We start from the raw sequence: 14,232 nt of genomic DNA on the forward strand, positions 1-14,232 counted from the left end.
AGAATGTGTTAATATTATATGTCACGAATGAAATATTAGATTATATGTCATCTTTAACTCAAGCAATACTGCCAGAGCACTTAGTAATACAGCAGTGGAGCTGCGATTTTCAATGGAGACAAGTTCACAGAAGTATGAAATGTGCTCCTCACACTTCACCATGATAATCTAGTTAATGATTGGAAAGGCATAGGTGAACTAAATGACTTCTGAAATTTTGAAATAAACACAAATCATGGAACTTCTGGAGCAATTCTTCAAGAGGATATGAAACAAATTAGCATGTCTTGGAAACGTGCTTTACTTGTAAGACGGATACTATATGAGCATTAAATGGTGTCACATCCTCATGACGCCCGGAAACAAGAAGGGAGGGACTAATGATGTTACGATGGTGTATTTGTAAAGTTGTTTATTTCTCAAATAAATTCATTCTTACCAGTGGTCTAGGAATCAGATGAAATATTCGCATTTCCTTAAAAAGCTCTACTAACAATTATGTTTTGGCTGGAAATATGATATGGAAATGTGGCTACTAGGATGTACACTGCCTCTTTCCTGAATAAATATCCAGTAATGTGCAGAAGACTGGATTTATTGTCTGTATCAAAGACTAATCTTAGATCTATTGATACCACAATAAGGAAAATGGGAATTAATTTGGTCTACATTTACTTCAGCTATTAAGATTAGCATATTATAAAATATATTGGTTTTTATTTTTTACCTTCTTTGCCACTTCAGCTAATAAAAGGGTTTTTCCAGTGCATGGTCCTCCATATATGATAAGAGGGTTAATATGTCCTGTTTTGCTGTGCAGAATGTATTTATGAACTATGTTTAGCGCCTCACACCTGTACTCATAGAAAGAGGAGTACGTTTTACATAATGAAGAGTGTTGAAGGACTTCATCATAAAGCAAGTCTGTCTCGGTGTCAAAATTCTGTTGTACTGTTGCCTGAATTATATCAATCATGTCTTCGTAGAACTGTTTACCAAGTCCTTCAATGTAGTGGTTCTCCACTTCTTGTGAATAACCAAGTTTCATGTCACAATGAGTAACAGAAGTGTACACTCTCAGATTAGATGCTGCAACAATAGTAGGAATAAATTCATCCCGGAGTTTGATCAGTTTCTCATGAGCTTCTGGATCCCGCAGAACCTTTCCACCTATATGAATTACATCCATGTATTTTCCCATCTCTGGAATTTTAACAAAACGTTCAATGTTGGCAATTTTTCGAATGTAACAGACACACTTCTTCAGGAAAGCTGGTGTTTGTTTTCCCAAGGCAAAATCAAGCTCATCTTCGACAGCTGCAGGGAGAAAAAAAGAATATAGGAAAACTGTTAACTTCCTTCAAAACAAACAGGAAAAAAATCTGTTCCCTCTAGATGAACAAGCAAACAAAAATACTGTATGCAAAATTTATCAGGTGCGGTTTTATTTAGTACTAGCTATAATGCAGGGCTCAGGCTTAAGCATTTATAAATTTACTTTTCTCCTTTAAATTTATGTGTGAGAAATGACAATCAAAAATACTTTGGTAATTGTGGAAATATTGCTAGGCTAGATTATGAATGGGTGCATAGATCTAGAATAGTTTGTGTATGTATTCTGAACTTTACCAGAGGAAAGATATCTCTTTGCTTGGCTGTGTTTCATTTTTCCTTTCTCATGCAGCAGCTTCACAGCAGTCTTAAAAATCTTCTTAATCTCTTCTGATATGTCCTTCCATTTGTTCTCATTCATAGAATTTGAAGATGATTCCATCTTTAAAAAATATTCATAGTTAAACAGTAGCTGTAACATCAGTTTCTACAACTTCAGAAAGCAAAGGATTAATATTTAAGGTAATGATATATACAAGAAAGGAGAATACAGTAAATAAAATAATGCATACATTAAAAAAAACTCCAATATATTCACTTTTAACCTTTTATATTGGACAAATCATAATTTTACATAAATTGCTCTGTTCTGACTATAAAACATAAGACTTCCTGACGTAGTGGACAAAACTAAAATGTAAACAACATTATTCAGAAGTAAATGAGACTAACTGGTAAAATATGAAGAGAAAGTGGGGTTTTGGGTCAGACGCGGAGTACTACTATTAGGGAATAATTATAAAATTTTTAGATTAACTTTCATCCTGGGATTTCAAAGCTGAAAATTAGGCACAAGGAATTTCAAATTAAGCACCCCAAATTAGGTGTCACTTTTGAAAATATTGGATTTTATTTGATGGTACTTCAGGTCTTCCTTTGCAGAATGGTGAGCATAATCTGACTTGCCTCAAAGGGGTGGTGTTAGGCTAAATTCATTCATCTTTGTAAAGTAAATTGAGACGTCTGGAGGAAAGTTCCTGTGGGCCAGATTGTAACCAAGAGAGAGAGCAGCCCAGTGGCAGTTAGGCAGGAAGTGGGTGGAGCTTTGGCTTTCCTTCTAAGCCCTGCATGCCAGCTAGCACAGCTGAGCTGGTGCAGAGGGGGGAGTCAACTGTACCAGGAAGGAGCTGGCACATCTTACTTCCCCAGGTGGAGGAGGCAGGGACCAAATTGTAGCTCTCTGAGTCAGAGTTTTGTCTCTGTTCTGTTCCTGGGGCAGCACAGCTAAGCACGGCCCCCTTTCTCACGTCAGACTTTAAGATTACAGGCTAGCCCTGTTTGAGTACAAAGTAATTTATTATTATTTCTGATTTAGTGCTAGATTGTCAATTTGCAATCTAGTCCAGAGTAAAGGGGCAGTGCCTCATTGTGCTGCCCCAGGGAATCATAATCTCTCACAAAGCCCTTCCCACAGAAAATTCAGAGTTGCAGATCATTTTATATTCTGTCTGTTACTTCTGTTTTGTTTACCGGGTGTAAGACTGCACTAGTGTTGCTATATGAACCTTTTCTGCTTACCCTTGTGGGACGGTAGCTTGGGGAAATCTATAAAATGTTAATAAACAAAAATACAAAAAACCTTCAAGATATATTTAAAGGGCTATTTTGGGCTGTGGGGGGGACGTTATGTAAGTTGTTGTTTTCCCCCCAGTGATAAATATTTCAGACTCTGCTGCACTACACTTTCTTGAACTCTTTTAAGTCCTTACTGCTCAAACATTTTTTTATGCAACGGAGGAGGTTATTACATTTTGTAACATGGTAAATGCATGCTATAGAGTGGTTTAATTTCCTTTTGTAGTATAATTACAGTCAGTATGCACTAAAATAAAGTGACATTTTGATATGGGATATAGCTCTACATTAAAGGGTTTATTCTCCTCTTGGAGGGCCAAATTCTGTCCTTGGATATAAAACAGCTCTTGCTGTGAGGGTAGAATTGGGCCCTGTACCATACATAGCTATGGTCAGACAAAGTTATGTGCACATATGGGAGATGAGAATAAGTGGGACTGTTCAAAAATATTTTACCAAGAAACTTTTTTTAATATGAACCCCAGGGTAGTCCTTGGGTGTGTGCTTAATTTTAATCATTTGCTTAGCTTTAAGCATGTGCTTAAGTGTTCTGCTGACTTGGGATCAGGGGGAGAAATTCACATTTGCCATGTAAGTCCTATTCATGGGCTTTTAATGAGAGCCCCATGCAAGAGCTGAGAGAGAGAATCTTCCCCACTCCAACAAGAGGGATGGATAGAGGCACCTTTGCAGCCATTCCTCAATTGCTGCAGAAGGCTCATGAGCTGTAATGTGCTTGCAGCCCACTATCATTGACCTATAAAGACAACAATTGTGACCAGTGGACCCTTCTTAGACCCAGTAGCCTTGGCCCATCACTCCCTGTGGTGTCCCACACTTCCTCCTTCACGACCCACCAGACTGGACCATCACAGAGCCAACCTCTGCAGTGTGAAAGAGTTCATAGACTGTGGAGGTTCAAACCATTATGACCCATATATTGTTTTCAAACGATGATGGTGAATTCCATGCACTATGACCAATCTATGTAGGTTTTTTTATTAAGGACATGAAGATAATTTACCATATTATGATTGTTCTTCAGCATTTCAGATTTTGGTCGGAGGTAATATGCTGGTGGCACTGCATTTTCATCTCTACAGTACCACTCTTCCAAAATCCTTGTCTCTAGCTTTGCCTCCACAGCAGCATCTAGGATCATTTCAAATTCCGATGATTCAACTTCTCCAGGTATTCGGATGGTCCCATATTTTTCTCCCAACAGGCCCTGTGTATTTGCAACAAAGTACGGGTTTAGTGTCCCTTTCCAGTGACGCTAAAACCCTAGTCAGGATATGGCTAGATACTTTCATAAGAATCAACATGGCATTATCAGCAGTTTTATCACTTTGAAGTTACTAGGAAAGTAAATAAATATAGTTAGGCTTTGTAGAATTGGATTTTTATTTTTTTATACTTTTGATGGCTAATATCAATGTTTATTTTAAAGCATTTTTTCCAGTTTTTATCTACTTAAATTTTCATAGTTCTGGGAAATTATGGGGGTGATAGACAATAATTATTTAATGAAATGGACATTAAGATTCAAAAGTTAAAGCTTTATAACCGTTAAAACACAATCTGTCAATCTCATATCAACACATACAAAGTAAATATCTGAGTTCTTCAGTAGCATTTTTCTTTCTTTGCCTCTCTGTAAATTACTATTATCTAGACAAATATTTTTCCATCAGTTTGCGTGTGTATGGTGAAATCAACGGTTACAGACATTTACTGATAAAAATCAACTCCTTCCAAGCCTAAATATAGCAGAAGACTAATTCTTACTAGGACTATTGTACTGAACTGCAGTTTGGTTGTAAGGGCTTGGATATTTAGTATCTTTCTCAATAAGTAATGCTAACAGAAAAACCTCAGGATCAGGGACACTGAAATTCTGAAAATGAAAAAAAAAATACTCAAAATATATTTTATTAGGGAACCAACTATCTATTCATATGATATGTTGGCACAGAACACAGGTTGTCATGAAAATCCTGTGTGGCAGTGACAATGAAAGGTTTCAGAGTAGCAGCCGTGTTAGTCTGTATCCGCAAAAAGAACAGGAGTACTTGTGGCACCTTAGAGACTAACAAATTTATTAGAGCATAAGGTTTCGTGGACTAGAGCCCACTTCTTTGGATGCATAATGAAAACGCCTCTGTTTGCGCTAGGTAGAAAAGAAGCATCAGGTTTTTCAGCATAATCGGTTACTAGCCACATTGCTCTTTGAGTACTCCAGGTGTTCAAAGTGGTGAAGAGCTGAACTCTAAGCAGTACTAATCTTTTCCTTTTACAGCCAGCTCTGTGCCACTACAGCGATCATGCCAGGGCTGGATATGCCAGCTTTATGGCCAGACTCCACCAATGGCAGTGTGGGATAAAGGAGCTGCACTGCACTGGAGAATCTGGCTCCTAGCCTCTCTTACAATGAATGTTATCTAAAAACACAAAAATCTACAGTTTTCAAACATTTTGGCTGAGTCAGTCATTATAGACATGTATTTTAAGGTAACTTTCTTCCCGTTTTTGAGCATTGTCATCCTTAATGTTGTTCATAAAGCGTGAAGATCTGGATGATGGCCTCCTTGACTTCTATGGCTTCCTCTTATTTTCGGCAGTTGAATGTATGTTTTCATTTTGATGAAAATTCAAATGGCATATTCAGACTGATAACCATATAGCCACATTTTAAATATTTTAATAATATTAGTAACAGCAACAATTACCCAGATTACAACTTTAGAAACACAAGCTGCTTCACTGCCTTGAGAACTCTCATTAGCAGAAAATGCTGAACATATTTATCCAAATAGCCACCTGACGAATGAACGAATGAAAAAAAAGAAAAGAAAGAGAATTTGGTCAAAACTAACAAATATTCAGGTGCACCCATTTTCTGTATTAAGAGAAGAATTGTTTAAAATCTCAGAGCTGAGACTGTGGTAACTCAGGAGTTAAATTCTGTTACAGGGGCCATGATGGGGTTATAACTCTTTTGGATAATATATTCCTGGAGGTAGCATCTCACCAGTATTCTACAGAATGAGCATTGGTTGGATAATCATATAGGAGATACAGCTCTAAATAGAGATTTTCAAATCTGCAGCTAGCTGAGATTAATTTTGGACACTATGGGTTGCTAGTAAATATTAATATTTTATTATTATTTCTATAATAAACTCATGATTTCTTGGCCAAATGTCCTAAAATCTTTTCTGTGTTAGCCAAAAGTGATGGTTAAATTCTTATGTGAAAGAGGTTTTGTTTTGGACAAATGAATGTCTTTGTCCTAGCAGGCCTATTCTGAGTTATACACTCTGTTTTTACTCTGAACTTCAGCTGACTCTCATGTGTTATCAGTAAGCTTTAGCTGGATCTTAGCATATTATTAAATAATGGATTGTGTGTCCTTTAACTCTGGACCCTTAGGGAAATGTGTCCACATGTCCAGGAAGGAACTGATTGTAACCGATACGGGGCAGATGTTTTCTGTGATTATTAAGATAAACTTAAAGCATCTTTCGACAGATTATTATCAGGATTTAGTCTAGCAGATTATTTCTTTCATAATGACTTGGTTACACATATCTTTTTCAATTAATGAAATAATGGATGGTTGAACGAATGTTTTAGCTTATCAATTGTGTGAACCAGATACCATGAAAAAAAGTTCCTGGCCAATAGGTTATTTTCTGTTTCTTTTCTGTAAACTCAGATAGTACTGTATCTAAAGAGATGACTGCAGTTATAGATGCATATTGTAGTGGACAAAGTGATGTAACTGATAAGGAACAGAGGGTCCTGTGGCACCTTTGAGACTATCAGAAGTATTGGGAGCATAAGCTTTCGTGGGTAAGAGCCTCACTTCTTCAGATGCAAGTCTGATACTTAACTGATAAGGGATGCTCATAAATGCTCTACCTAATAAAATTAGTAATTGACAAAATGGACAAGGAATATGTGGTATAGCAGATGTTTTCTATAATCAATGTATCAGCAAAACATTAATGCATGGATTAATGGCTAAGCATTAAGAGCTAACTGTGGTCACAAGTGGTCCCAGTAGTGATAAATTAGTTAGAAATATCATTGGCTTTTTGATTCAAAATAAGATCAAGCAAGAGAGAGGATTTTTCTTTGTTCTGAACAGTATCTAATAGGTTTCAGAGTAGCAGCCGTGTTAGTCTGTATCCGCAAAAAGAAGAACAGGAGTACTTGTGGCACCTTAGAGACTAACAAATTTATTAGAGCATAAGCTTTCGTGGACTACAGCCCACTTCTTCGGATGCATATGCTCTAATAAATTTGTTAGTCTCTAAGGTGCCACAAGTACTCCAGTATCTAATAGGTCAGTTTGGGGGAGTTAGTCAGAAGAGAACTGAAGTAAAGCTGCCATCACTTCTCCAGTTACAGAGAGTTGGCATGTTGGTTTCCTTTCTGTTTTCTGTATAGTGCTGTATTAAGGATTGATTGACTGTCATACTTAAACAATCCTTCAATGGAGTTAATTATTTGACATCATATCTTATTAAATCCAAACACAACAGGCCCATTGAAATCCAGGCCCATTGAAGTCAGTGGGAGTTTTGCCATTGACTTCAGTGAGGCCAGGATTTTACCCTGTATACTATGTTTGATTTATCTTCTTTTAGTGTTTAGTTTATGTAAATAAAGAATTTGAGCTAAATACAATGAGGTTAAAGAGAGGGAGTAAATTAATAGGAGGGAAACAGACATAATTTGTATGATTCTCATTTAAGGAATCCTTATGCAGATACTTTCTTAGAAAAGTACATGTATACAGTTGTGACCCCGAGTGCCAACTGACAGAGGGCACGGTGTGTGTGTGTGTGTGTGTGTGTGTGTGTGTGTACAGATTTTCTAGGGATCACTGGATTGGATATCTGCATAATATTTCACCAAAGGTGGCATGTGAGGTCTCTACCTGAATGGACGATATTTAAGGAGTTATGTATCTATATGGAAAATTATGTTCTTAAGATCTTAGAATTAAAGTAGATCACCAGGAGGTGACATACCTCAGAAACTTTCCTTTCAGGCAGGTGATGACAGATACCAATCTCCCTGTTAAGCCATTTGTGTATTGTATACCTCCCACTGTATGCCTATTTGCATACTGAATCACAGGCAAAAGAAGAGATTGAAAAATCTGCAAGAGAGAAAATCTACAAAATAAGCAAACAGTGGTGGGTGGAGGGTCCTACTGTATATGAATAAAGACAAAGGATTTTTCTGATATACGTTGGACTGCAAAGTGACACACTGAGTCCTTCACTGAAAAGGCAAGCTGACAAGCCTGCTTGTCTCATGAAAGGAGGGTCCTAGCCAGCCTGGTTGTAAAGTGCTGAGGATTTGGGGTGACCAAAACTCTGAGAAAGTATCTTGTTAATTAAGCCTAGGGTCCAGAAAGCATGTTACGATTTTATTTTATGTTACCATTTTTTCCCAATACTTCTACTTGCTACTATTTGAATCTCTATGCTTTGTTAAATAAACGTATACTTTATTTCACTATAAATATACGTAGGTGCTGTATGTTAAGTTGAGCAGTGATCTGAGGTGGAACTGGTAAGCTGGAGTATACTTGCTTCTTTGGAAGCAGCGAATCTGTGAATTCTTAGTGTCCAGTGGACCAGGGACTGGGCATTTCAGGGGGACACTTGGAGGGCTTGAGAGTTGGAGTGTGCCAATAGCTAGCCTGTAGAATAACTGAGGCCTAGAGGGGAGTGCTTGTGCTGCCTATGGCTGGAGGAGTTGGGGAGCAGACCCACTAAGGGCAGGTACCTTAAAATCATCAGCCTTGGTTTGATAGAAAGCTGGTTGGAGAAGTCATTCTTGCTCAATCAGAAGAGTTAAATAATCATCATTTTGATGAAATGAGAATATTTGATTATATAAATTTCTCTAGTTTGTGATCATTTCTAATTAGCCCGTTTCTCTAGAAAGATTCACATCTCTTCCCACAATGGGGTAAACACATGGCAAAGTTTAGAAGTTCATTCTCCTAATCTACTTTTTAGAATCCTAGGTTTTCTGTAGTTCTGCAGCTGCACAGTGTGACGTTCCCCTCTGGTGTTATCTGGACCGGTGATCTGGAGGTCACTCCAATCCTCAACTCTGGGAGCCAGCCTTACCCTGCTCTGCTGTGAGAACCCTCACTCCTGGACTGTTCACGCACAGTGTCTGGCATGTAAGCTGCTCCTTGGATTGTGCAACTGAATGACACTATATCCAATATCTCCGGTCCCAGACACGACCCTAGAAACCTCCATCTTGCAGGGTCCAGTTATGCCCGCTGGATGCTGCAAGCTTATAGGAGTTCGTCAGTTTAACAAAGAAATTGATATGTACCAGGCTTGTTACCCCAAGGTGAGTCTCTGACACGCTTCAAACCAAACGCACTGCTTCAGGTAGAATAAACAAACAAATTTATTAACTACAAAGATAAATTTTAAGTGATTATAAGTCAAAGCATAATGAGTCAGATTTGGTCAAATGAAATAAAAGCAAAACTCATTCTAAGCTGATCTTAACACTTTCAATGCCCTTACAAACTTAGATGCTTCTCATCATAGGCTGGCAGGTTGCTCTTCAGCCAGGCTCTCCCCTTTAATCAGTGCATCAGTCACTTGGTGTGGTGTCTGTAGATGTAGGTGGAAGAGAGAGGAAGAGCATGGGAAACGTCTCTCCCTTTTATCATGTTCTTTCTTCCCTCTTGGTTTTGGCCCCCCCGCTTCAGAGTAAGGTGTGCATTATCTCATTGCAATCTCAAACTGACCAAAGGAGGAGAGGTGACTCACTGGAGAGTCCAACAGATTCTTTGGTTGCTACCTAGGCCAGCGTCCTTTGTTCCTGTGAGGCTGGGCTGGGTTTGTCTCATATATTCCCTGATGAGGTGTGAACTGCCTCTCTGCTCTTGGTGAGTTTTTGACTGGGCTTATTTTAAGCTATGAAGACACATTTTCAGCCTCATAACTATATACGTGAAATTATAACCTATAACATTACTATAACAACAATTACTAAAACATCACTATAACGACAATGCTTAGTGCATCATGAGCTTTCTGAAGACACCAGACATGACAAACTTCGCATTGGATACCACACAATTATTTTACAAGGATGAACATGGGGGTGCTGGGTGTTCCCCTGAGGTACAGAGCATCACACACAGATTAAGCAGGAAATAATAACCCTTCCTCTTCTGCTGCTGCTGCTTCTGCTTCAGGAAAAAATAACTTTTTTCTCTGTCAGAGTGAAATTCAGCCTTGTGCAGATGGCCAGTACAAAGCGTATGCACTATTCAAGTCCAGCGTAGGTGGTGCATAGGCCTTGTGAATTTCACCCTCTGCAGAACTCCACTGTATGGATTTTGCAGTTATTTTCTATGGCGATTATTAAATGAAATGACCAGGGCTGTACTTTTCCCGTATTTGGGCCCTGTTAGTTCAATGAGCAGTTTTACCTGAGCAAAGATGGTAGAATTGGGCCTTTCATTAGCAATATTAAAATGTCTAAGTGTCTGCTGCATTTTTATGTTATATTTAAGGCTGTAAGAAAATCACAGGCCATGATTTTGTTGCAGAAACTGCAGCCTTTAACACACACTGCCACTTTTCATAGTTGCTGCAAATTTGAGTGAGTGACCTGAGGCACTGGGTCTCAATATCACTCATATTTGTGTTTGTCATGGGTTTTATTTATTTTTTTAAACATTTTTTTATAGTACTTGAACTGACCGCACCAAAATCACAACTGTAGCAAACTGTGGCTGCAACTTTTGAACCAAAAACCGTAACTTTCATACAGCCTTATATGCCGATTACTGCAGCTGACTTAATCAAGGTTAAGAATAACCTTAATTAATTAAAGTTATTCTTAAGGAGTCTTTCCTAATGGAATCTGTATACTTTGCTCTTCTCTGGTACAGTCTGTATTGTTATGTCTCCACTGCACTAGAAGTAAATAAAAAAATTAAGCAGTCTTTTAAGAGGCAGATTCTTTATTCTATATCTTATCTAAAGCTATCCTTGCAATGGACATTACCCAAACAGTCATGCATCACTAGATCATCATTCTGACTAGTGGAGCAAAGCACAAATAGAATGGGTGTGGATAGGTTATGAATGACTCCTAGCAATAGCTTTTTTAATAAAGTTGAGGCATACACAGATTTTATTTAAACACTTTTAAATTATTTTTAACTGAACGCTAATACAGTAGAGGGGACACATATTTATTGCTGCCTGTCTTTATTCTGTGGATGGCATTGTCAGTACCTAGTGTGACCAAGTTCCTCCTCTGCCTTGATGTGTCCTGCACTTATTGGCAGATTTGCTTGCCTCAGAGATTCATGGCAGCCCTCAGTTTGGCCACTTTTGCTAGTGGCTCAAACCTGCTGTTCACTCAGTTAACCTCATCACTGGCCAGCATGGGGAAAATGGAGGAGAAAAAGCCCCGCAGTCTCTGCTGACCCACCTGATGGGTTATGGGACACGCCAGGGACCTTCCCCTCTGGTGGAACCCACAGTCCAGGTCACCTCCTCTTGTCTCAAGTAGGGATTGCAATTATCTACAGTGTCTCTTGTAACAGCTGTGTGACAGTTATAAGTCCCTGGGCTACTTCCCCATGGCCTCCTCCCAACACCTTCTTTATCCTCACCACAGGACCTTCCTCTTGACGTCTGGGAACGCTTGTACTTCACAATCTCCAACAGGATACCTACTCACTCTCAGCTTATTGCACCTCTTGGTCCCAGCTCCCAGGTCCTTTTTAAAACCAGGTGCCCTGATTAGCCTGCCTGTCCTAATTGATTCTGGTAGCTTCTTACTTGGCTCCCGGTGTCCTAATTAGCCTGCCTTAATTGGTTCTAGCAACATCCTGATTGCACTGGAACAGCCCATTATCTTACTCAGGGAAAAGGGACCTGCTTAATCTGAGGCTAATATATCTACCGTCTATCACTATCTTGTAGCCATCTGGCCTGACCCTGTCACACTAGTTATGTGACTGATGTCACTTGAAAAAACAGCCACAGGAGAGAAGGAATAGTATTTGCCCACCAAAAAGCACATACAAAAGAGCATCCCCCCATCTGTTATGGGGATAGAGACCAGTCAGTAAAATGAGCATACAAGAACAGAAAGTTTGTGCCACTCTGCGTGAAATCAAGCTTTCTTTGTAGAAGCATTTCCCTACCCGCTGCATTGGTTGAATAATGGAGAAGCTTTAAAGTTAGTCTGAAAAGAGAATATGCATTCTGTCCAGAGAGCAATGCAATTTACCACGAAAGTAGCAGCAGTTGGGGGGTGAGAAGGAAAGGGAAATCTGAGTGAACTTACAGCATGGTGAAAATCTGCAGCCTAGGACTGGATTTGCTGATGTTCTGTAGTTAGGATAACCTGGAGCCAACAGCTATAGGGCAACAACAAAAGTGAACACCACACACTGTGTGAAGTGACTATGTGTGAATGAACATTCCATCACTTAAGAGGAGGTGGCCGAGGGTGGAAGGGAGCTACTTAAGGGTAAACCCATATGGGTACCCCATTTCCATTAGAATGTTTCCCCAAGGTCTTCTCAAGGAGATGGAGGAACAGGAACCAGCTGCAGTGCACATTGTAGAGCTAGGCTCCTCTAGTCTTCTGCCCACTATAGTACAGAATATTTTTAAAAGGGAGGGCATGTTGTTGTCTAAAAAGGGAATCCTCTGTGGAATTCAGGGTTCCTTTGTGGTACAGGCACACTGACAAAAACTGGCGGAACTGGATTACTATTAGATGACACCATTTTAAAGTGTGGGAATGGGAGTGCTCCTGATCTATATTTAGCAACATTGCAATTAGTGGTGAAAAGAGAGTACTGCAGTCCCAGATAAGTCATTATTTCTTCATCTGTATTGCTGTTTGTCTTCTCTTCACTTTCTCTGTTTTAGAAAATAAGTACACTTTTTGTTATATAAATAAATAACAATAACTATACTAATGGTGTTGTATTCCTCTGGCTTCCGTCTGTGCTCACTGGGTTTAAAAAAATCAAACTAAGAAGGGGGTAGAGAGAGACTGGAAAGGTGCAAAGAGTGAACTGGCCAAATACAGGGAGAACTAGAAATCCATAAAACTGGTATTCAGTTTCTAGGCATATCATTTCAGGATAGGGCAATGTAAGGCCCTGTGATCTTATGCAATAGCCAAATTCTTGCCAAGGTGTCAGTAGGAGGCTAGCTATGGTGTGGTATCAATACCTGGCTCCAAGTATCCACTTGAAAAAAAAATTCTAGATAAAGAGCATTGTTTGGTAAAGAGCATGTTTTCTAATCACTCCAAACTAGTCTGAGTCTACAATCCAGTTTCCAGACAATACATTTCATGGTGACAGTGTGAGTCATTGAAAATAACATTTCTTCCATTTTCTGAAGGATGATATAAATAACTGACATCATTTTTCTTAAAGAAAAATGTCAGATCCCAATATGAGGAGCAGATAGTACAATGCATAGCCTTGTAAAGAGAATGGGGTTCAAATGCTGCATTAAGTCACATACAAAAATTATTTGGTGGCCTCATCCAAGTCCCTATAGGACATTTCTCCACAGTGACACCCTTGCTCATGATCCACTGTAGTCGTTAGCACAAACAGCAGTCTCTGCTAAAGAAAGTCCAAGGACTATAACAGGTATTCAGTAGACTGGAAGCTTGCACTTTACTTGCTTGCACCTTGCCTAACTTTAGCCAATGATGTTTTTCAATTTCCTTAAGCACCAAAATGAGATGCACACAAAAAATACCCCCACTCTACTTTCTAAAAAATCCAACTTATTCTTCTTCTGCCCTACCAGGATGTAATATTGTATAATAAATCAGATCCTGAGCTGGTATAAACATACATAGCTCTACACATTCTCAGGCAATGCAGGAGTGAAATCAGGAAGGCCAAATCACACTTGGAGTGGCAGCTAGCAAGAGATGTTAACAGTAACAAGAAGGGTTTCTTCAGGTATGTTAACAACAAGAAGAAAGTCAAGGAAAGTGTGGGCCCCTTAATGAGGGAGGCAACCTAGTGACAGAGGATGTGGAAAAAGCTAATGTACTCAATGCGTTTTTTGCCTCTGTCTTCACAAACAAGGTCAGCTCCCAGACTGCTGCACTGGGCAGCACAGTATGGGGAGGAGGTAACCAGCCCTCTATGGAGAAAGAAGTGGTTCGGGACTATTTAGAAAAACTGGACAAGCACAAGTC

At 39.1% G+C, this 14,232-nt stretch overlaps 1 protein-coding gene and 1 long non-coding RNA gene across 4 annotated transcripts in view; one reads left to right on the forward strand and one right to left on the reverse strand.

Annotated features, from left to right (window-relative positions):
* LOC135983741 (uncharacterized) overlaps window positions 1–14,232 on the forward strand; it is a 164,392-nt gene that overhangs the window by 106,058 nt on the left and 44,102 nt on the right. The window lies entirely within an intron of this gene.
* Window positions 1–14,232, reverse strand: part of NWD2 (NACHT and WD repeat domain containing 2) — a 142,541-nt gene that overhangs the window by 5,898 nt on the left and 122,411 nt on the right. For all 3 annotated transcript variants that reach the window (XM_005286331.4, XM_042843445.2, XM_005286332.5), the window contains exons 4-6: window positions 3,992–4,195; window positions 1,630–1,774; window positions 728–1,317 (exon numbers count right to left, since the gene is read on the reverse strand). In XM_005286331.4, the coding sequence (XP_005286388.2) occupies window positions 728–1,317; window positions 1,630–1,774; window positions 3,992–4,195 (939 nt within the window). The remainder of the gene's footprint in view (window positions 1–727; window positions 1,318–1,629; window positions 1,775–3,991; window positions 4,196–14,232) is intronic.

This window comes from Chrysemys picta, chromosome 5, assembly GCF_011386835.1.
Source record: "Chrysemys picta bellii isolate R12L10 chromosome 5, ASM1138683v2, whole genome shotgun sequence".
NCBI classification, from domain to species: domain Eukaryota; kingdom Metazoa; phylum Chordata; order Testudines; family Emydidae; genus Chrysemys; species Chrysemys picta.